At 45.2% G+C, this 26,356-nt stretch overlaps 1 protein-coding gene across 1 annotated transcript in view; it reads right to left on the bottom strand.

Annotated features, from left to right (window-relative positions):
- Positions 1–26,356, bottom strand: part of ATRN (attractin) — a 222,363-nt gene that overhangs the window by 175,364 nt on the left and 20,643 nt on the right. Inside the window, exon 2 of the mRNA XM_069745133.1 lies at positions 4,745–4,828. Coding sequence (XP_069601234.1) covers positions 4,745–4,828 — 84 coding nt within the window. The remainder of the gene's footprint in view (positions 1–4,744; positions 4,829–26,356) is intronic.

Raw genomic sequence — 26,356 nt, 5'->3', positions numbered from 1 at the left:
GTGGGGGCGTGTCCACCCTCTAGAATGTTGCTGCCGGTTTATGATTGGATAACTCACACAGGGACAAGAAGACCACGCCCCCAGTAAAAATGTAACTAATAACACCCACTTGAACTGTAAAAAAAAGTTAACTCATTAGGTGCCAATACTTTGGTTGCTAATATCTCCGCAACGGAGAGGCAAAATAAAATAACAAAATACTTGTTTTATTCCGTTGTGCTGCCACTATTACATCGTGTGTCCAGCTCAATATGAAAAATTTGGTGAACAATTCCCTTTAAGTGGTTACACAGCTTAGGGAGGCAGATACTGGCTGTATAACACTGTGTAGTGGGCTCCACTCCTGATCGCGGACCTGAGCAGCCTTTGAAGAGTTAAACAGATTGTCAATCGACATACCTGAAGTCTAGAAACTACAACCCCAAGCATGCCATAACAGGCACTAGGGGCTAGAGTTGCAATGTCACAGATGTAGGATTACACAGGGCTGTCGTAGGTATTATATGGCACTTTGTACAGGGCGAGACACCAGGCACCTGTGTCATACGCCGCACTCTGCACGACAACACCCTGCAAGGTGCAGATGTGTATCAGATGTGAATGACAGTGCTCCGCAGTAAATGAGCACTAACGGCTGATCCATGTGATGTGATTGCGGCAATTGCTCTGCCAAACTAAGTGTGACTAGTGGTCATGTAACCCTGGTGTGTATGGATCAGTATATGCGACTATGGAAGCCTCTATGAGCCGGCCTTACTGCCCCCGTGGGGCCGGTGTCTGCTGTACACCTTCCTGCTGTCTAGACCAGTATATAGCCACAAAAACCTCACTGACATATTCCAGTCAGCAGAAAGGGCAAAAATTAGCCCACAAAAAAGAAAATATACCCACTCAACATATTATGTTTAACAGGAGAAAATAAGAGTTGTACTAGGTATGTAAAAAAATATAACAAAGTTTATTGAATAGTTCCAGTAATAGAATACACATATATAAGAAGAACAGACATAAACTGATACGTGTGCAAAGATAACACTAAGGTAACCAGGACCCAATACATTCCCTAGTCGATTACTGCCTAACAAGGTAATACATTGTAAAGTGCATGTGCAATAAAATATGAAGGCATTGGAGAAAATGCCTGCCGCTAAGAGTCAAAAACCCCCAGTATGTGCATCCCCACAGCGGGGCATCCGTAATTACAGGGAGAGACGGCAGACACTTACCACAGACAAGGGTAGATGGGTCCTGGGCTGGATGTGTAGCAAAAAAGCCCCCCAGGGGCCTTCATATTTTATTGCACATGCACTTTACAATGTATTACCTTGCTAGGCAGTAATCGACTGTTCTTCTTATATATGTGTATTCTATTACTGGAACTATTCAATATAAACTTTGTTATATTTTTTACATACCTAGTACAACTCTTATTCTAGACCAGTATATGTGACTATGGAGGCAGCTATGAGCCGGCCTTATTGCCCCCGTGCGGCCGGTGTCTGCTGGACACCTTCCTGTTGTCTGGACCAGTATATGTGACTATGGAGGCGGCTATGAGCCGGCCTTATTGCCCCCGTGGGGCCGGTGTCTGCTGTACACCTTTCTGCTGTATGGACCAGTATATGTGACTATGGAGGCAGCTATGAGCCGGCCTTATTACCCCCGTGGGGCCGGTGTCTGTACACCTTTCTGCTGTATGGACCAGTATATGTGACTATGGAGGGGTCTATGAGCCGGCCTTATTGCCCCCGTGGGGCCGGTGTCTGCTGTACACCTTCCTGCTGTATGGACCAGTATATGTGACTATGGAGGGGTCTATGAGCCGGCCTTATTGCCCCCGTGGGGCCGGTGTCTGCTGTACACCTTTCTGCTGTATGGACCAGTATATGTGACTATGGAGGCGGCTATGAGCCGGCCTTATTACCCCCGTGGGGCCGGTGTCTGCTGTACACCTTTCTGCTGTATGGACCAGTATATGTGACTATGGGTGGCACGGTGGCTTAGTTGTTAGCACAGCAGCCTTGCAGCGCTGGGGTCGTGGGTTCTAATCCCACCCAGGACAACATCTGCAAAGAGTTTGTATGTTCTCTCCGTGTTTGCGTGGGTTTCCTCCGGGCACTCCGGTTTCCTCCCACATTCCAAAGACATACTGATAGGGATTCTAGATTGTGAGCCCCATCGGGGACAGTGATGATAATGTGTGCAAAATGTAAAGCGCTGCGGAATATGTTAGCGCTATATAAAAATAAAGATTATTTATTTATTTATGGAGGCGGCTATGAGCCGGCCTTATTGCCCCCGTGGGGCTGGTGTCTGCTGTACACTTTCCTACGGTTGGTGGTGATTGTGAGGCTGTGGGTGCACGCGGCATCGGCTGTATAATCTGAAGGGTGGGACATGTTGGATTTTGGACACAGGTCAGTGGTAACCATTAGCGCGGGCCGCCGGCGCCCTCCTACTCACCTTTAGACTTTGGCCACCGGTCGTATTTACCTTGTGAATCCAGCGCTGCGACCGAGAGAAAGAGGGCACCGCACCCCCGCTCCTACTGTACATGGCGTATGATAGGGAGAAAAGTATGTGCCCCCGCAGCCCCCCAGGAGCGTCTCTGACCTCCCATCCTGCACCCATAGACATTAATATGGACCCGCCTCCTCTGGGAAGGATGCAGACTCGATATTGGAGGCGTCTGTGGGAACTTTTGCCCCTTCATCCTGACGAGCATTTCTACGGATGTTCTACACTGGAGGTTATACAGCAGGGGAGGAGGGGCCGGAGGTTATACAGCAGGGGAGGAGGGGCCGGAGGTTATACAGCAGGGGAGGAGGGGAGGAGGGGCCGGAGGTTATACAGCAGGGGAGGAGGGGAGGAGGGGCCGGAGGTTATACAGCAGGGGAGGAGGGGAGGAGGGGCCGGAGGTTATACAGCAGGGGAGGAGGGGAGGAGGGGCCGGAGGTTATACAGCAGGGGAGGAGGGGCCGGAGGTTATACATCAGGGGAGGAGGGGCCGGAGGTTATACATCAGGGGAGGAGGGGCCGGAGGTTATACAGCAGGGGAGGAGGGGCCGGAGGTTATACAGCAGGGGAGGAGGGGCCGGAGGTTATACAGCAGGGGAGGAGGGGCCGGAGGTTATACATCAGGGGAGGCGGGGCCGGAGGTTATACAGCAGGGGAGGAGGGGAGGAGGTTATACAGCAGGGGAGGAGGGACCGGAGGTTATACAGCAGGGGAGGAGGGACCGGAGGTTATACATCAGGGGAGGAGTGGCCGGAGGTTATACATCAGGGGAGGAGTGGCCGGAGGTTATACAGCAGGGGAGAAGGGACTGGAGGTTATACAGCAGGGGAGGAGGGGCCGGAGGTTATACAGCAGGGGAGGAGGGACCGGAGGTTATACAGCAGGGGAGGAGGGACCGGAGGTTATACATCAGGGGAGGAGTGGCCGGAGGTTATACATCAGGGGAGGAGTGGCCGGAGGTTATACAGCAGGGGAGAAGGGACTGGAGGTTATACATCAGGGGAGGAGGGGCCGGAGGTTATACACCGGGGGGACGAGGGGCCGGAGGTTATACACCGGGGGGACGAGGGGCCGGAGGTTATACACCGGGGGGACGAGGGGCCGGAGGTTATACACCAGGGGGACGAGGGGCCAGAGGTTATACAGCAGGGGAGGAGGGGCTGGAGGTTGTACACCAGGGTTATGGATGTTATACACCGGAGGGTGAGGGGCCATGTATTACACACCCGGAGGGTGAGGGGCCATGTATTACACACCCGGAGGGTGAGGGGCCATGTATTACATACGCGGAGGGTGAGGGGCCATGTATTACACACCTGGGGGGTGAAGGGCCATGTATTACACACCCGGAGGGTGAGGGGCCATGTATTACACACCCGGAGGGTGAGGGGCCATGTATTACACACCCGGAGGGTGAGGGGCCATGTATTACACACCCAGGGGGTGAGGGGCCATGTTAATACACACCCAGGGGGTGAGGGGCCATGTATTACACACCCGGAGGGTGAGGGGCCATGTATTACACACCCGGGGGGTGAGGGGCCATGTATTACACACCCAGGGGGTTAGGGGCCATGTATTACACACTCGGAGGGTGAGCGGCCATGTATTACACACCCAGAGGGTGAGGGGCCATGTATTACACACCCAGAGGGTGAGGGGCCGGATGTCGTACACACCCAGAGGGTGAGGGGCCGGATGTCGTACACACCCAGAGGGTGAGGGGCCGGATGTCGTACACACCCAGAGGGTGAGGGGCGGATGTCTTACATACCCGGAGGGTGAGGGGCCGGATGTCGTACACCAGGGGCGATGGGTCTGAATAATGATCTGTATTGGCGGAGTAAGATGTGGGGGACATTCCCCATGTAGTGTACACATGTATCTGTATGATGACTGCACGTTTTGCCCATATTTTGGGGGGTAGCGCCTCCATATTTGCACACCCCACACTGGCTGACAGGGTCACTGCTTCCTCAGTCACCGGCCACTGTGGCCGTGCTGGAAATATCCGTCTTTGAGTCTCGCTGGGCCACGGGCCGATGTGAGCACTGGCCATCTCTGTACGACGCTGAGGAATATGTTGCCGCTATATTTATCAAGAACGCAGAAAATATTGTGGACGTAATCAGATCTCCAGACTGGAAGCCGCTCTCCCTGCTCTCAACATATCATGCCGTATATTAAACCCGCCAGTGCGTTCAATATGGCGGCACGCGTGACTCACCTCCCTTCGATCAGCCAGGTGCATTTGGTCTTGGTCTTGTAGTTCCCGGGGCCGTCCGTCACTGTGCCACTGGGTCCACTGAGCCTGCAAAGAGAAGGAGACAAATGTAATAAAACTGAAGGCGACACGTGGCTGTAACATACGATATGTTACTGTATACACCTGCACAACGCCGGAGGAAGAAATGCCCAAGGGGGAGAGAAGAGGCGCCGTCACGTGGGCGGGGCGTTATTGGGCGGGAGGGGCTTACTGTCTGGTTTCCTATTACAGTGGGGGGAGGCTCCTGCTGCAGTTACAGCCACGCAGGGGTCAGCTTTCAAGCTTTGAAGAAGGAAAGTCTGGGAAGAATATAGGATTATTTATGTATAATTTTTGTAATGTGAGATAGGACAAGATAGAGGAGGAATCAGAGGAATGATTAGACAGAAAGAGAGTGTACAAGAGCGAGCGACGAGCTCCGTCTATGCTGCTCATCTTCTATATAAACTGATGGGGGCGCCGCTCGTCTGTCTGCAGTAACCCGCACCCAAACCTCATCTGACGAGCACAATGGGACGCCCCAATGGAAGCTTTCCAATTCAAGCCTGTGTTCATCAGTTTGGGTTATAATACCGCCTCCATGCTTTACACTGCAACACAGTCTCTCCCGACCCACAAGACCGCCACGCACATCTGAAAGCTGCGTAAAAGCCACCGCCAAGCCGCCTCCTGTGTCCGATAGGAAATCACGCCACAGCTCATACAACGCCAATGGGGTTTTTTTTTCTGCTGCAGATAAAATAAATGAGTTTCTTTACTGCGGAGGGTCCGGTCTGGAAACGGGCGGGAAGTTACACGCTGGCAGAAATCGAAAATTGCAGACTAAGAAATATATGCCGACATAAAACTTTAGTCTCTGATCTAGCAGTGGCTCTGTGCGGCTGGTTCTGGACTACGGGATGCCGGAATAAAGGATCCGTGGAGCTGCAGGGGTAATGAGACGGCTGCCAGACACAGCCAGACTCCCCAAAGAGAAGGGAAACCAGAATCGGCTTCTTGATCTCTGAAAACACTGTACTACTGCTGAGTATGCTTCTTCCTCCAGGCCCAGTGATTATACAGTCGCTGTGTGTAAGGAGAGAAGGAGCTGCTCTGCTATGCAGCCAGGAGGCGGAATTCCCCCTGTAACTGGGGCTAATATACCAGCTCCAGTTACAGGGGAAATAAACAATATATATTTAAAAAAAATAATGTATTATAATGTTTTAAAAAAAAACTTTAAAAATGTCTTAAGGCTTTAATGAGAAAAAAAAATAAACTTCTTTGAATTTACCAAATGGCTGCAATGAAACAGAGTGAAATATTTAAAGGGGTCTAAAAACTTTCTGTACCCGCTGTAAGTATTTGATCCCTTCCTGATTTTGTAAGTTTGCCCACTGACAAAGACATGTACAGTCTAGAATTTTAAGGGTAGGTTAATTTTAACATTGAGAGATAGAAGATTAAAAATAAAATCCAGAAAATCGCATTGGATAAATTATATACATTTGCATTTTGCAGTGAGAAATAAGTATTTGATCCCTCTGGCAAACAATACTTAATACTTGGTGGTAAAACCCTTGTTGGCAAGCACAGCAGACGTTTTTTGTAGTTGATGATGAGGTTTGCGCACATGTCAGGAGGAATTTTGGTCGACTCCTCTTTGCAGATCATCTCTAAATCATTAAGATTTTGAGGCTGTCGCTTGGCAACTCGGAGCATCAACTCCTCCATAAGTTTTCTATGGGACTAAGGTCTGGAGACTGGCTAGGCCAGTCCATGACCTTAATGTGCTGCTTTTTGAGCCACTCCTTTGCTGCCTTGGCTGTATGTTTTGGGACATTCTCTTGCTGGAAGATCCAGCCACGACCCACTTTTCATGGCCTGGCGGAGGGAAGGAGGTTGTCATTCAAGATTTTATGGTACATGTCTCCATCTATTCTCCCATTAATGCGGTGAAATAGTCCTGAGCCCTCAGCAGAGAAACACTCACAAAATGTAATGTTTCCACCTCCATGCTTGACAGTGGGGATGGTGTTCTTTGGGTCATAGGCATTTCTCTTCCTCCAAACACAGCGGGTTAATGCCAAAGCTTAATTTTTGTCTCATTTGACCACAGCAGCTTCTCCCAATCACTCCCAGAATCATCCAGGTGTTCATTGGCAAACTTCAGACGGGCCTGCACATGTGACTTCTTGATCAAGGGGACCTTGCGGGCACTGCAGGATTTTACATCTTTACTTAGTAATGTGTTACCAATGGTTTTCTTTGTGACTGTGGTCCCAGCTGCCTTGAGATCATTAACCCCTTAAGCCCCGAGGGTGGTTTGCACGTTAATGACCAGGCCAATTTTTACAATTCTGACCACTGTCCCTTTATGAGGTTATAACTCTGGAACGCTTCAACGGATCTTGGCGATTCTGACATTGTTTTCTCGTGACATATTGTACTTCATTTTAGTAGTAACATTTATTCGCTATAACTTGCGTTTATTTGTGAAAAAAAACGGAAATTTGGCGAAAATTTAGAAAATTTCGCAATTTTCCAACTTTAAATTTTTATGCCCTTAAATCACAGAGATATGTCACGCAAAATACTTAATAAGTAACCTTTCCCACATGTCTACTTTACATCAGCACAATTTTGGAACCAAAATTTTTTTTTGTTAGGGAGTTATAAGGGTTAAAAGTTGACCAGCAATTTCTCATTTTTACAACACCATTTTTTTTTAGGGACCACATCTCATTTAATGTCATTTTGAGGGGTCTATATGACAGAAAATACCCAAGTGTGACACCATTCTAAAAACTGCACCCCTCAAGGTGCTCAAAACCACATTCAAGAAGTTTATTAACCCTTCAGTGGTTTCACAGGAATTTTTGGAATGTTTAAATAAAAATGAATATTTAACTTTTTTTCACACAAAATTTATTTCAGCTCCAATTTGTTTTATTTTACCAAGGGTAACAGGATAAAATGGATGCCAAACATTGTTGTACAATCTGTACTGAGTACGCTGATACCCCATATGTGGGGGTAAACCACTGTTTGGGCGCATGGCAGAGCTCGGAAGGAAAGGAGCGCCATTTGACTTTTCAATGCAAAATTGACTGGAATTGAGATGGGACGCCATGTTGCGTTTGGAGAGCCCCTGATGTGCCTAAACATTGGAACCCCTCACAAGTGACACCATTTTGAAAAGTAGACCCCTTAAGGAACTTATCTAGATGTGTGGTGAGCACTTTGACCCAACAAGTGCTTCACAGAAGTTTATAATGCAGAGCCGTAAAAATAAAAAATCTTATTTTTTCACAAAAATGATCTTTTCGCCCCCAATTTTTTATTTTCCCAAGGGTAAGAGAAGAAATTAGACCACAAAAGTTGTTGTGCAATTTGTCCTGAGTGCGACGATACCCCATATGTGGAGGTAAACCACTTTTTGGGTGCATAGCAGAGCTCGGAAGGGAAGGAGCGCAATTTGACTTTTCAATGCAAAATTGACTGGAATTAAGATGGGACGCCATGTTGGTTTGGAGAGCCCCTGATGTGCCTAAACATTAAAAACCCCCACAAGTGACACCATTTTGGAAACTAGACCCCCTAAGGAACTTATCTAGATGTGTTTTGAGAGCTTTGAACCCCCAAGTGTTTCACTACAGTTTATAACGCAGAGCCGTTAAAATAATTTTTTTTTTTTTTTCGCAAAAATTATTTTTTAGCCCCCAGTTTTGTATTTTCACAAGGGTAACAGAATAAATTGGACCCCAAAAGTTGTTGTCCAATTTGTCCTGAGTACGCTGATACCCCATATGTGGGGGGAACCACTGTTTGGGCGCATGGCAGAGCTCGGAAGGGAAGGAGCGCCATTTGGAATGCAGACTTAGATGGATTGGTCTGCAGGCGTCACGTTGCATTTGCAGAGCCCCTGATGTACCCAAACAGTACAAACCCCCCACAAGTGACCTCATATTGGAAACTAGACCTCCCACGGAACTTATCTAGATGTGTTGTGAAAACTTTGAACCCCCAAGTGTTTCACTACAGTTTACAACGCAGAGCCGTGAAAATAAAAACCTTTTTTTTCCCACAAAAATGATTTTTAGCCCCCCAAATTTTTATTTTCCCAAGGATAACAAGAGAACTTGGACCCAAAAAGTTGTTGTCCAATTTGTCTCGAGTACGATGATACCCCATATGTTGGGGTAAACCCCTGTTTGGGCGCACGGGAGAGCTCGGAAGTGAAGGAGCACTTTTTCAATGCAGAATTGGCTGGAATTGAGATCGGACGCCATGTCGCGTTTGGAGAGCCCCTGATGTGCCTAAACAGTGGAAACCCCCCAATTATAAATGAAACCCTAATCCAAACGCACCCCTAACCCTAATCCCAACAGTAACCCTAACCACACCTCTAACCCTGACACACCCCTAATTCTAATCCCAACCCTAATCCCAACCGTAAATGTAATCCAAACCCTAACCCTAACTTTAGCCCCAACCCAAACTGTAGCCTTAACCCTAGCCCTAGCCCTAACCCTAGCCCTAACCCTAATGGGAAAATGGAAATAAATACATTTTTTTTAATTTTATTATTTTTCCCTAAGGCTAGGTTCACATTGCGTTAGGGAAATCCGTTTAGCGCTAGCGGATTGCGCTAACGCAATGTCTTTTTAGGTGTCGTGTTTAGTGGTCGCGTTAACGTCCTCGCTCTGGAAGATCGGGGATCGGACCTCGGGCGCGCCGCGGACGCTGCAAGCAGCGTCTGAGGTGCGCCACAAAAGAACGGCACCTTGCTAGCGCGAGCCGAAAATGGCACGCTCTAGCGATGCGCTACACCCGAAAATCACATTGCTGTCAATGGTTGTGCTAACAGACCCGTTGCACGGCGTTAATTGTGACATTTTCGCCGTGCAACGCTGTCCGTTAGCGTTAACCCATTAACGCAATGTGAACCTAGCCTAACTAAGGGGGTGATGAAGGGGGGTTTGATTTACTTTTATAGCGTTTTTTATATCGGATTTTTATGATTGGCAGCCGTCACACACTAAAAGACGCTTTTTATAGCAAAAAAGTTTTTGCGTCTCCACATTTTGAGACCTATAATTTTTCCATATTTTGGTCCACAGAGTCATGTGAGGTCTTGTTTTTTGCGGGACGAGTTGACGTTTTTATCGGTTACATTTTCGGACACGTGACAGTTTTTGATCGCTTTTTATTCCGATTTTTTGTGAGGCAGAATGACCAAAAACCAGCTATTCATGAATTTCTTTTGGGGGAGGCGTTTATACCGTTCCGCGTTTGGTAAAATTGATGAAGCAGTTTTATTCTTCGGGTCAGTACGATTACAGCGATACCTCATTTATATCATTTTTTTTATGTTTTGGCGCTTTTATACGATAAAAGCTATTTTATAGAAAAAATAATTATTTTGGCATCGCTTTATTCTGAGGACTATAACTTTTTTATTTTTTTGCTGATGATGCTGTATGGCGGCTCGTTTTTTGCGGGACAAGATGACGCTTTCAGAGGTACCATGGTTATTTATATCCGTCTTTTTGATCACGTGTTATTCCACTTTTTGTTCAGCGTTATGATAATAAAGCGTTGTTTTTTGGCTCTTTTTTTTTTTTTCTTACGGTGTTCACTGAAGGGGTTAACTAGTGGGAAAAAAAACCAAAAAAACAGGATTCATAAAAAATAACCTTTATTAATATATACTACTAAAACACTCTAATCATTAAAACACAATAACAGAAATGTGCCTATATGGTCCTAGAGCGACACTATGCTAGTTAACTAGTGGGCCAGTTTTATAGGTCGGGTCGTTACGGACGCGGCGATACTAAATATGTGTACTTTTATTGTTTTTTTGTTTGTTTTTTAGGTAAAGAAATGTATTTATGGGAATAATATATTTTTTTTTTTCTGCTTTATTTAGGAATTTTTTTTTTTTTTTTACAAGTGTGGAAATTTTTTTTTTTACTTTTTCACTTTGTCCCAGGGGGGGACATCACAGATCACCGATCTCCGATCTGACAGTTTGCACAGCACTCTGTTAGATCGGTGATCTGACATACAGCCGGGCAGGATTAGAGCTGCAGCTGCAGCCTGATCCTGACCCGGAAGTGCTCCCTGCAGGACCCGGATGCAACCCGGCGGCCATTTTGGATCCGGGGACTGCAGGGAGAAGACGCTCGGTACACGGTGAGCACATCACCGTGTTCCGATCGTCTCAGGGAAGCCCGCAGGGAGCCCCCTCCCTGCGCGATGCTTCCCTGCACCGCCGGCACACCGCGATCATCTTTGATCGCGATGTGCCGGGAGCGGTCCGTGACCGCTCCTGGCACATAGTGCCGGATGTCAGCTGCGATAGGCAGCTGACACCCAGCCGCGCTCCCCCCGTGAGCGCGGCCGATCGCTTATGACGTACTATCCCGTCCCTGGGATCTAAGTCCCAGGTCACCTGGATGGGATAGTACGTCATATGGGATTAAGGGGTTAACAAGTTCCCCCATGTAGTGTTAGGCTGATCTCTCACCTTCCTCATGATCAAGGATACCCCACGAGGTGAGATTTTGCATGGTGCCCCAGATCGATGTCGATTGACAGTCATTTTGTATTTCTTCCATTTTCTTACTATTGCACCAACAGTTGTCTCATTCTCACCCAACGTCTTACTTATGGTTTTATAGCCCATTCCAGCTTTGTGCAGGTCTATGATCTTGTCCCTGATATCCTCATAATGCTCTTTGGTCTTGCCCATGTTGTAGAGGTTAGAGTCTGACTGAGTCTGTGGACAGGAGTCATTTATAAAGGTGACTATGTAAGACAGCTGTCTGTAATGCAGGTAACGAGTTGATTAGGAGCATCTAATTGATCTGTAGGAGCCAGAACTCTAAGGCTATGTGCACACGTTGCGGATTCCATTGCGGATATTTCCGCAGCGGATTTGCAAAATCCGCAGTGAAAAACCGCTGCGTTTTTTACTGCGGATTTATCACGGTTTTTAATGCGGATTCTGCTGCGGTTTTCCATCTGCAGTTTTCTATTGGAGCAGATGGAAAACCGCTGCGGATTCCGCACAAAGAAGTAAAAAATAAACCGCTGCATTTCCGCGCGGCTTTTTCCACAGCATGAGCACAGCGTTTTTGGTTTCCCATAAGTTTACATTGTACTGTAAACTCATGAGAAACTGCTGCGGATCCGCAGCAAAATCCACAACGTGTGCACATACCCTTAATGGTTGGTAGGGGATCAAATACTTATTTCTCCCTGCAAAATGCCGATAAAATTTATACAATGTGATTTTCTGGATTTTATTTTTGATATTCTATCTCTCAATGTTAAAATTAACCTTCCCTTAAAATTATAGACTGTTCATGTCTTTGTCAGTGGGCAAACTTACAAAATCAGCAAGGGATCAAATACTTATATCCCCCCCTGTATATATGCATTTGATTCTATTTATATTATCACATGGGTACTGGTGTTAGTCAATGCATAGTGAATAAAAACTAGTTTAAGGGATTCTATGTTCATGTCAAACATGAATATCCAAATGAGAATTTTTATTTTTTTTTATAGCTGTTAAAAGTGTACGTGTGAGTAAAAAAAAAAAAAGACAGGTAAAGTCGGGGGGGGGAAAAAATAACAAAATTGACAAAGTGAAATTAAATTGAAAATGAAAAAACAACAGGAGTGGAACAATCCGAGGAAAAGTATAACAACGACAAGTCACCACTTCTATATTATTCACCCACTGCTGGTTTGGCTTACAAATACTGAGCGTGTGAACAAGGCCTTGGGCTGTCTTTCCGGTAAAGATCTTGGATTCAGTCCTACGAGACCTCAGAGTGTTACACACGTGTTCTCGGGGCAATTTGAGGCTTCACTGCAAATCAAATTTTTGGGGGAATACTTTGTCGCATCTGGCGAATTCGATTGTCGAAATATTGTCTCATCTCTAGTTGCTTGTAATATAAGATAAAAGGTTTCGTCTTCGTAAGATTACAATTACTAGAACTGACGAAAACTGTGTGAAAAGCAATGTGAGAATCTCAATGTCAGGAGGGTGCAGCAAAAGCTGTGGCATTTATGTTATGTCTTTAACAAACAGCATAAGTCAAGGCGCTGCGAGCGACCCGACCTGAGTGTGAGCCATTGTTTATGTGGCATCGCTCAAGGAAATAAATGACAGAGCAGCTGTCGCTCCCTATAACCCGAGATGACCCTTCACTTCTCCTTGGGCGCGAATACTTCCTTATTCTTCTTTGAATAACAGCTTGTATTGTATAACTAATTGCTGCGGAGGAGCAAAGTCCGAGCTCTGTGCCTTATAGGACCATTGTTACTGCCAATAAATGCAGAAATCTTACCGGCAGCACCGGCGCTGTACGACACGGCTCGTCACAAGTGCACTGTCGGGTATTTCACGCCTGCAAATGCAGAGCAGGTGCACAGGCGTTATTTCTTTTTTTTAATATATATATATATATATATATATATATATATATTTATTGCTTTACCAGGGGGAGGGAAGTTGAATGAAAAACTTTTTCAAAAAAACTTTTCTTTTTTTTTTTTAAGCCCGCCCAGTACATCATCGCCTTCCTGGGGATTTCAGGCGTCCATCGCAGCTCGGCATCTTCAGCTCGGCATCGCCACCGAGGGCCGCACAAAGCTACAACCACGGACCGGGAAAATAGATTTACTCAATAGATCCCAATCAATTGCCAGTGAAAAGAGCTGGAAAAAATGCTCTTAGGCCATGTTCACACTCTGCAGCCTTTTTTTAAACGACGCCCATTTCAGCAGCTGAGCTAGACCCTGCTCTACTGAGCATGTGCGGGTTGTCAATTCATGGGTATGCCCAGTAGATTATGTCACCTCAACTGTCTTCAATCAATTTGCAATTGTAAGATTTCTCCTTTTTCTCAGTAGATTTTACTACTGTGCAATATGTATAGTGACAGTGCGCTCCCTCTTCGCCGGCTCTGAGCAGAAGAACCGCCTAGAGAACACACTGTCAGCGCATGTAGTAAGAATACCCAGCAATTGTGCAGGAAAAGCACAGACCAGCGCCGCCTCCGTAAGGGACGTCACTTACAGGGATGGCACTGGTCTCTGCTCTTACAATGAGCACCGACAGTGCGCTCTCTTTCAGCTTCATTACCTCTGCTCAGAGTTAACAAGGGAGCGCACTGTCACTGTGCATATTACATTGAGGCAGAATCTTCTGAGAATCTAAAATTGAAGGCGTTTCCTCCACCAGGATTCTTCAGGGAAAATGTTTGCGACTAAACAGTCTACAGGGAGGGTACTGTGGGGATCCACTGCTGTGACCTAGGCTACCTAGTAGAAGTTTTATTTCACCTCTCACATTTTGCTGCTATTATTAAATGACAATATGCTAATAATAAGCAGCGAGGTCGTCCTACCTGTGTCAGTAGCTTATAATGACCCGGGTGAAACGTCTCGTTTCCTGCTTCAATTCCATAATTAAACCACGTGACACAACGAAGCCAAACGAGCCGCCATGTCAGCCGGCAGGGACGGCCATAAAGGACTTAAGGATGTGATAAAATGATCACCGTCCGCGTCATAACCAGTAATTCCCTCAATGGTGGAGCCTGCGCCACAGCAGAAGAGGCGGAATAATGCACAATGAGCACTGTAACCTGACAGCACTATGTGTCGCAGCGAGACCCCCATACAGGCGTCAGTGAGCCCCCCTCACAGCCAGCTACCTCCATCCATCCTGAGAACGGCGCAGACCCCGGAGCCCCCCAGAGACCCCGACAGCATCAAAATATCAGATTTATACCTATTAGGAGAAAACCTGCCTGGTGCCAGCGGGCGCTCCACCAACATAGGCTACGTTCACATTTGCGTTGTTGTGTGCTGCGTCGGCGACGCAATGCACAACGCACGCAAAACGCTGCGTTTTGTGACGCATGCGTTCATTTTTATAGCGCAAAAAAATGCAACAAGCTGCGTCCTCTGCGCTTTGACGCCTGCGCCCAAAAAACGCATGCGTCACAAAACGCAACAAAACGCATGTCCATGCGCCTCCCATGTTAAAAATTGGGGCGCATGGCGCATGCGTCGCCGCGGTTGCGCCCGACGCACCGCAAATGTGAACGTAGCCATAGCCGGACACACGGTGCCTGCAACAGGAGCATGTCAACAGATGAAGCATGCCGTGAGGTTCCGCAGCAGCTGCAGCTGTTTAGTCAATGACGGACCAGCAGCGGGAGACTGGGCAGAGACTTGGGACTGGTTCTGGTTGGCACATTTCAGAGCAGTGCTGTTTCATCCGTCAAAGGAGGTGAGGATAACCGCACAGCTTAGTGCAGACCCCTATATCAGGGCCATGTTTCTGGTATTTCCTAAGCAGATTTGCTCAGGGAACCCGGACCCCAGCGCCCGTGAGTCCCCGGACCCCAGCGCCCGTGAGTCCCCGGACCCCAGCGCCCGTGAGTCCCCGGACCCCAGCGCCCGTGAGTCCCCGGACCCCAGCGCCCGTGAGTCCCCGGACCCCAGCGCCCGTGAGTCCCCGGACCCCAGCGCCCGTGAGTCCCCGGACCCCAGCGCCCGTGAGTCCCCGGACCCCAGCGCCCGTGAGTCCCCGGACCCCAGCGCCCGTGAGTCCCCGGACCCCAGCGCCCGTGAGTCCCCGGACCCCAGCGCCCGTGAGTCCCCGGACCCCAGCGCCCGTGAGTCCCCGGACCCCAGCGCCCGTGAGTCCCCGGACCCCAGCGCCCGTGAGTCCCCGGACCCCAGCGCCCGTGAGTCCCCGGACCCCAGCGCCCGTGAGTCCCCGGACCCCAGCGCCCGTGAGTCCCCGGACCCCAGCGCCCGTGAGTCCCCGGACCCCAGCGCCCGTGAGTCCCCGGACCCCAGCGCCCGTGAGTCCCCGGACCCCAGCGCCCGTGAGTCCCCGGACCCCAGCGCCCGTGAGTCCCCGGACCCCAGCGCCCGTGAGTCCCCGGACCCCAGCGCCCGTGAGTCCCCGGACCCCAGCGCCCGTGAGTCCCCGGACCCAGCGCCCGTGAGCCCGGACCCAGCGCCCGTGAGCCCCCGGACCCAGCGCCCGTGAGACCCCACACTGTGACGGGGAAAACTGAAATATTCACAGGAAAAATATCAACTTTCAGTAAGCAAGCAGCCACGGAGCACACAGGAGCCGCCTACAACACGTGGACAGCCACGTCAGCATTTTCGTTCTTTTAAATCCATGTATTTGGCCGTAAAATCATTTTTTCCTTGCAAAATAAGTTCAAAGAAACGTTCAAGAAGCCCCTGATTGTTCTGCAGCACCAGGCTGCTCGGGGCCAGAAATATGGAAGAACCATGGCCCGACCCCGTCCTCACCCGACCTAAACCCTACTGACAACTTCTGGCCCTTTCTTGTGTCACGAAAAAAAATGTAAAAAATTAAAAATGTCAATGTTTCAATATTTTTTAAAATATAAATTTTCTCCTTCAAGGTATAAAATATAAGTTTTGCCATTTTCCACTTTTACACACTAGGGGGAGCCGCTATTGTAACCCTGCAGTAGTGCTCGCTCGCATTACGGCTGTAGTAAAAGTAGGCGGAGTCTGCTCCATGTGACTGAAGTCTCCTCCCCTTCTGGGCGTCTGTACAAGGAGAAGGGAGGGGACACCTAGGACATAATGTGGTGACAGGATTAGATACACAGCCTGTACCACACATAACAGGATTAGATACACAGCCTGTATCACACAACAGGATTAGATACACAGCCTGTATCACACAACAGGATTAGATACACAGCCGGTATCACACATAACAGGATTAGATACACAGCCTGTGTCCCGCAACAGGATTAGATACACAGCCTGTATCACACAACAGGATTAGATACACAGCCGGTATCACACATAACAGGATTAGATACACAGCCTGTGTCCCGCAACAGGATTAGATACACAGCCTGTATCACACAACAGGATTAGATACACAGCCTGTATCACACAACAGGATTAGATACACAGCCTGTGTCACACAACAGGATTAGATACACAGCCTGTGTCACACAACAGGATTAGATACACAGCCTGTACCACACAACAGGATTAGATACACAGCCTGTATCACACATAACAGGATTAGATACATGTCTCAGCGGACTGACTGCATTATGGCTGCATCACACACAATGGGCTTAGCAACATGGCTGCATCACACACGATGGGCTTAGCTACACAGCTGCATTACACACAATAGGCTTAGATACGTGGCTCTGCTCAGTCAGTGTGAAGCCTCATGAGAGGTGTGTGGGACGTGTGAATGAGCCGATCCCAGCACAGCGATGATTACAGCCCTGTGCTCCTACACTGCGGGGACAGCGGCGGTGAGCGCAGGTCGGCCACCGGGGATTGTACTACTTATCCCAGAGCAGCCTGCGGCGGTGACTTCTTTGAGGGCCAGAGCAGCTCAGTAGCCTGAGATTAGTAGTACAATGTCAGCATGCCGGCCTGCACTCACCGCTCGTCACCCTGATGCTCTGCTCAGCACCGCTGCCCGGCCCTCCTGCCACCACTCGCCGCTCTATACTGAGCGCTGAAGTTGTCGCTCAGAGCAGCGCTCTAGACTGCACCAATATGGCGCCTGGCTCCCCCCACAGCTGTGGACTGGACAGGGGGCGAGGGACCGCAGGCTCCTATGTACGGGGGCTGCCGAACTCTGACACCTACACTCCCAGAGACAGCACAAAAAATACATATTATATTGTTTATAAAATAACTATATATTAAAAATCACAAAAGAGAGATCTGCGGGCAGGAGAGCGGGCCCCGGGCAGGAGAGCGGGCCGCGGGCAGGAGAGCGGGCCCCGGGCAGGAGAGCGGGCCCCGGGCAGGAGAGCGGGCCCCGGGCAGGAGAGCGGGCCCAGGGCAGGAGAGCGGGCCCCGGGCAGGAGAGCGGGCCCTGGGCAGGAGAGCGGGCCCCGGGCAGGAGAGCGGGCCCAGGGCAGGAGAGCGGGCCCCGGGCAGGAGAGCGGGCCCAGGGCAGGAGAGCGGGCCCCGGGCAGGAGAGCGGGCCCTGGGCAGGAGAGCGGGCCCAGGGCAGGAGAGCGGGCCCAGGGCAGGAGAGCGGGCCCAGGGCAGGAGAGCGGGCCCCGGGCAGGAGAGCGGGCCCAGGGCAGGAGAGCGGGCCCAGGGCAGGAGAGCGGGCCCAGGGCAGGAGAGCTTTTTTGTTAATTAGGACCCTATAAGGTATATACATTTTTCTGTGAATAATATATCACCCGCCAAATGTAGTGGTCTGCGTCATGTACAGTCTGTGATCTATTAATACACCCAAGTCATTTTCACACACGCTGCTGCTTAGTTCTATTGCTCCGATTCTGTAGATGTAATTTTTGCTTTTCTCGCCCAGATGTAGAATTTTGTATTTCTCCCTTTTAAATACCTTTCTATTAGTCGCTGCCCATTTTTCAAGCTTCTCTAGATCCTTCTGAATCCTTTCTCTGTCTTCCCTAGTGTCAGCTATCCCTCCTAGCTTTGTGTCTTCTGCTAACTGGATTCATTTACCTTCAGTTCCTTGATCTAGATCATTTATAAAAATGTTTAACAATACTGGGGCCAGGACAGAGCCTTGTGGTACCCCACCTGAAACACTCTTCCAATTGGAGGTGCATCCATTTATTACCATTCTTGGGAGTGCAATCACTGAGCCAGTTATGAATCCGCCTAACCGTAGCCTTGTCCATTGCATACTTAGTCATTTTTTCAATAAGGATAGTATGAGATACTTTATCAAATGCTTTGCTGCAGTCGAAATCTATGTCTACCACATTTCCCTGATCCACACAGTCAGTGATTCCATCATAGAAGGAAATTAGATTAGTCTGGCATGACTTGTTTGCTACAAACCCATGTACAGTATATCACACATTACATATAGCACACAAGCAGCACACTATACAGTATGTCAATATTTCCACACTATATACAGTATATCACACAATATACACTAAGTCACGTAAACACTTCAAATATAGTATATGTACAATATATACACTCAGTATCATTCACTATAAACACAACACACACTACACACGGAGTATCACTCCCATCATACACATTACATACTAAATATACAGCATGCCCAGTGCACACTGTATACACAGTATATCACACTACACATACACTGTCACTTTTAGCCTAGCCTTTCCTGCTCTGGGCTAGTTACAACCATTAACTCTTGCTTTCCCTACTGTTAAACAACGTACATTATTAACTCGAATAACACATAGCACATGTCCCATTAAACATGACAACAAATTTTCCATTTGCTAATCAGTGTGACCGCTGCTGACTGGCATTATCAATTCCTTGCATATCTTTTTGTATCCCTTTCCTGTTTTACACAGTTCAACTACCTGTTCCCGTAGATCCATTGACAATTCTTTTGCTTTCCCCATGACTCACAATCCAGAAATGTCAGTGGCTGGAAGAAAGATGCAAGAGTCTGTCTGGATCCCAGAAACTCCATCAGCTTTTATGCCCACACTGATTACAAGCAAACAGGTCACAGGTGAGGATATTACCTTTAGTAGCCATTCAAACCCATTTGTGTCAACTTCTGTGCATGTTATCAGGCCAAAATCATCAGGGGATGTGAACTTTTGATCAGGGCCATTTGGATGTTTTGGGTTGTCATTATGGTTTAAAAAGAGAAAACACAGTAGTTTAAGGCTATGTGCACACGTACAGGTTTTTTCGCGCTAAAAACGCTATAAAAACTCATTAAAAACGCACACATTATGTATTCTATCTGCGTGTTTTGTGCACATGGATGCGTTTTTTTCCGCGAAAAAAAACGCATCGCGGTAAAAAAAAATGAGCATGTTCATTATTTTTGCAGATTTTCTGCGTTTTTCCCGCAATTCTATGCATTTGGGAAAAAACGCACAAAAAACGCACCAAAAACGCATGCGGATTTCTGGAAGAAATGTCCGGTTTTTGTCAGGAAAATTTCTGCAAGAAATCCTGACGTGTGCACATAGCCTGACAATAAATGGCTTCACCCAACCACTAACCATGAGTGGAGAACAAGATTTGATGTTATTCATATTCTCTGAAAAAAAGGCCAAGAAAGCAAAAATTCTGCCGGGGTATGTAAACTTTTGCGCACAACTGTGCAGAGTGCATTTTGTCACATACTGTTTATATCACACCCAGCATGAGACGCAGTATTATATACCCAGTACACACTATATATCACAGCGACAGGCCGAAAACATCACTGCTCTAGAGGAGATCTGCATGGAGGAATGGGCCAACGTACCAACAACAGTGTGCGCCAACCTTGTGGCTATGTGCACACGTTCAGGATTTCTTGCAGAAAATTCCTGAGAAAAACCGGACATTTTCTGCAAGAAATCCGCAAGAAAACCGCATGCGTTTTTGCCGCATTTTTTTCCGGACACTTCCCAATGCATTTTGTAGTGGGAAATCGGCAAAAAAAAAAAAAAACGCAAAATTAATGAACATGCTGCGGTTTTTACCGCGATGCGTTATTTCGCGGAAAAAAACGCATCATGTGCACAAAACATGCGGAATTCATTCCAAATGATGGGATGCTTATTGTATGCGGGTTTTTTTTGCGGTTTTATAGCGTTTTTATCGGGGAAAAACGCAACGTGTGCACACAGCCTAAGAAGACTTACAGAAAACAAAGGATATATAACAAAATATCGAGATGAACTTTTGTTAATGAGCAAATACTTATTTTACCCCATATTTTGCAAAATGAATCTTCCAAATCAGACGCGGTGATTTTCTGGATTTGTTTTCTCATTGTGGCTCCTAGATGTTCTCTACCTATGATGTCAATTACAGGTCTCTCATCTTTACCAGAGGGAGAACTTGTACAATTGGCGGCTGACTAAATACTTATTTCCCCAGGGAATATATCACACACTGTGTATACAAGGTCCACTCACTATAACACACACAGTACACACTGTATATCACATAGCACACTGTATATATATCACACACACTGTATATATATCACACACTGTGTATACAAGGTCCACTCACTATAACACACACAGTACACACTGTATATCACATAGCACACTGTATATATATCACACACACTGTATATACATCACACACTGTGTATACAAGGTCCACTCACTATAACACACAGTACACACTGTATATCACATAGCACACTGTATATATATCACACACACTGTATATATATCACACACTGTGTATACAAGGTCCACTCACTATAACACACACAGTACACACTGTATATCACATAGCACACTGTATATATATCACACACACTGTATATATATCACACACTGTGTATACAAGGTCCACTCACTATAACACACACAGTACACACTGTATATCACATAGCACACTGTATATATATCACACACACTGTATATATATCACACACTGTGTATACAAGGTCCACTCACTATAACACACACAGTACACACTGTATATCACATAGCACACTGTATATATATCACACACACTGTATATATATCACACACACTGTATATATATCACACACACTGTATATATATCACACACTGTGTATACAAGGTCCACTCACTATAACACACACAGTACACACTGTATATCACATAGCACACTGTATATATATCACACACACTGTATATATATCACACACACTGTATATATATCACACACTGTGTATACAAGGTCCACTCACTATAACACACACAGTACACACTGTATATCACATAGCACACTGTATATATATCACACACACTGTATATATATCACACACACTGTATATATATCACACACTGTGTATACAAGGTCCACTCACTATAACACACACAGTACACACTGTATATCACATAGCACACTGTATATATATCACACACACTGTATATATATCACACACACTGTATATATATCACACACTGTGTATACAAGGTCCACTCACTATAACACACACAGTACACACTGTATATCACATAGCACACTGTATATATATCACACACACTGTATATATATCACACACTGTGTATACAAGGTCCACTCACTATAACACACACAGTACACACTGTATATCACATAGCACACTGTATATATATCACACACACTGTATATATATCACACACTGTGTATACAAGGTCCACTCACTATAACACACAGTACACACTGTATATCACATAGCACACTGTATATATATCACACACACTGTATATATATCACACACTGTGTATACAAGGTCCACTCACTATAACACACACAGTACACACTGTATATCACATAGCACACTGTATATATATCACACACACTGTATATATATCACACACTGTGTATACAAGGTCCACTCACTATAACACACACAGTACACACTGTATATCACATAGCACACTGTATATATATCACACACACTGTATATATATCACACACTGTGTATACAAGGTCCACTCACTATAACACACACAGTACACACTGTATATCACATAGCACACTGTATATATATCACACACACTGTATATATATCACACACACTGTATATATATCACACACACTGTATATATATCACACACTGTGTATACAAGGTCCACTCACTATAACACACACAGTACACACTGTATATCACATAGCACACTGTATATATATCACACACACTGTATATATATCACACACACTGTATATATATCACACACTGTGTATACAAGGTCCACTCACTATAACACACACAGTACACACTGTATATCACATAGCACACTGTATATATATCACACACACTGTATATATATCACACACTGTGTATACAAGGTCCACTCACTATAACACACACAGTACACACTGTATATCACATAGCACACTGTATATATATCACACACACTGTATATATATCACACACACTGTATATATATCACACACACTGTATATATATCACACACACTGTATATATATCACACACTGTGTATACAAGGTCCACTCACTATAACACACACAGTACACACTGTATATCACATAGCACACTGTATATATATCACACACACTGTATATATATCACACACTGTGTATACAAGGTCCACTCACTATAACACACACAGTACACACTGTATATCACATAGCACACTGTATATATATCACACACACTGTATATATATCACACACACACACTGTATATATATCACACACACTGTATATATATCACACACTGTATATCACATAGCACACTGTATATATATCACACACACACACTGTATATATATCACACACTGTGTATACAAGGTCCACTCACTATAACACACACAGTACACACTGTATATCACATAGCACACTGTATATATATCACACACACTGTATATATATCACACACTGTGTATACAAGGTCCACTCACTATAACACACACAGTACACACTGTATATCACATAGCACACTGTATATATATCACACACACTGTATATATATCACACACACACACTGTATATATATCACACACACTGTATATATATCACACACTGTATATCACATAGCACACTGTATATATATCACACACACACACTGTATATATATCACACACTGTGTATACAAGGTCCACTCACTATAACACACACAGTACACACTGTATATCACATAGCACACTGTATATATATCACACACACTGTATATATATCACACACTGTGTATACAAGGTCCACTCACTATAACACACACAGTACACACTGTATATCACATAGCACACTGTATATATATCACACACACTGTATATATATCACACACACTGTATATATATCACACACACTGTATATATATCACACACTGTGTATACAAGGTCCACTCACTATAACACACACAGTACACACTGTATATCACATAGCACACTGTATATATATCACACACACTGTATATATATCACACACACTGTATATATATCACACACTGTGTATACAAGGTCCACTCACTATAACACACACAGTACACACTGTATATCACATAGCACACTGTATATATATCACACACACTGTATATATATCACACACTGTGTATACAAGGTCCACTCACTATAACACACACAGTACACACTGTATATCACATAGCACACTGTATATATATCACACACACTGTATATATATCACACACACTGTATATATATCACACACACTGTATATATATCACACACACTGTATATATATCACACACTGTGTATACAAGGTCCACTCACTATAACACACACAGTACACACTGTATATCACATAGCACACTGTATATATATCACACACACTGTATATATATCACACACTGTGTATACAAGGTCCACTCACTATAACACACACAGTACACACTGTATATCACATAACACGCTGTATATATATCACACACTGTATATATATCACACACTGTGTATACAAAGTCCACTCACTATAACACACACAGTACACACTGTATATCACATAGCACACTGTATATATATCACACACACTGTATATATATCACACACTGTGTATACAAGGTCCACTCACTATAACACACACAGTACACACTGTATATCACATAGCACACTGTATATATATCACACACACTGTATATATATCACACACACTGTATATATATCACACACTGTGTATACAAGGTCCACTCACTATAACACACACACAGTACACACTGTATATCACATAGCACACTGTATATATATCACACACACACACTGTATATATATCACACACTGTGTATACAAGGTCCACTCACTATAACACACACAGTACACACTGTATATCACATAGCACACTGTATATATATCACACACACTGTATATATATCACACACTGTGTATACAAGGTCCACTCACTATAACACACACAGTACACACTGTATATCACATAGCACACTGTATATATATCACACACACTGTATATATATCACACACACTGTATATATATCACACACTGTGTATACAAGGTCCACTCACTATAACACACACAGTACACACTGTATATCACATAGCACACTGTATATATATCACACACACTGTATATATATCACACACACTGTATATATATCACACACACTGTATATATATCACACACACTGTATATATATCACACACTGTGTATACAAGGTACACTCACTATAACACACACAGTACACACTGTATATCACATAGCACACTGTATATATATCACACACACTGTATATATATCACACACTGTGTATACAAGGTCCACTCACTATAACACACACAGTACACACTGTATAGATCACACACGGAATATATCACACACTGTGTATACAAGGTCCACTCACTATAACACACACAGTACACACTGTATAGATCACACACTGTATATATATCACACACACACTGTATATATATATATATATATATAACACACACACTGTATATATATCACACACACTGTATATATATCACACACACACTGTATAGATCACACACAGAATATATCACACACTGTGTATACAAGGTACACTCACTATAACACACACAGTACACACTGTATAGATCACACACGGAATATATCACACACTGTGTATACAAGGTCCACTCACTATAACACACACAGTACACACTGTATAGATCACATAGCACACTGTATAGATCACACACACTGTATATATATCACACACTGTGTATACAAGGTCCACTCACTATAACACACACAGTACACACTGTATATCACATAGCACACTGTATATATATCACACACACACACTGTATATATATCACACACACTGTATATATATCACACACACACTGTATATATATCACACACTGTGTATACAAGGTCCACTCACTATAACACACACACAGTACACACTGTATATCACATAGCACACTGTATATATATCACACACTGTGTATACAAGGTCCACTCACTATAACACACACAGTACACACTGTATAGTTCACACACGGAATATATCACACACTGTGTATACAAGGTCCACTCACTATAACACACAGTACACACTGTATATCACATAGCACACTGTATATATATCACACACACTGTATATATATCACACACTGTGTATACAAGGTCCACTCACTATAACACACACAGTACACACTGTATATCACATAGCACACTGTATATATATATACATCACACACACTGTATATATATCACACACTGTGTATACAAGGTCCACTCACTATAACACACACAGTACACACTGTATAGATCACACACGGAATATATCACACACTGTATACAAGGTACACTCACTATAACACACACAGTACACACTGTATATCACATAGCACACTGTATATATATCACACACACTGTATATATATCACACACTGTGTATACAAGGTCCACTCACTATAACACACACAGTACACACTGTATAGATCACACACGGAATATATCACACACTGTGTATACAAGGTCCACTCACTATAACACACACAGTACACACTGTATATCACATAGCACACTGTATATATATCACACACACTGTATATATATCACACACTGTGTATACAAGGTCCACTCACTATAACACACACACAGTACACACTGTATATCACATAGCACACTGTATATATATCACACACACACACTGTATATATATCA

Source organism: Ranitomeya imitator, chromosome 1 (assembly GCF_032444005.1).
Source record: "Ranitomeya imitator isolate aRanImi1 chromosome 1, aRanImi1.pri, whole genome shotgun sequence".
NCBI classification, from domain to species: Eukaryota; Metazoa; Chordata; class Amphibia; order Anura; family Dendrobatidae; genus Ranitomeya; species Ranitomeya imitator.
The sequence above is the reverse complement of the archived record's forward strand: the minus strand, read 5'-3'. Positions and strand labels throughout refer to the sequence as shown.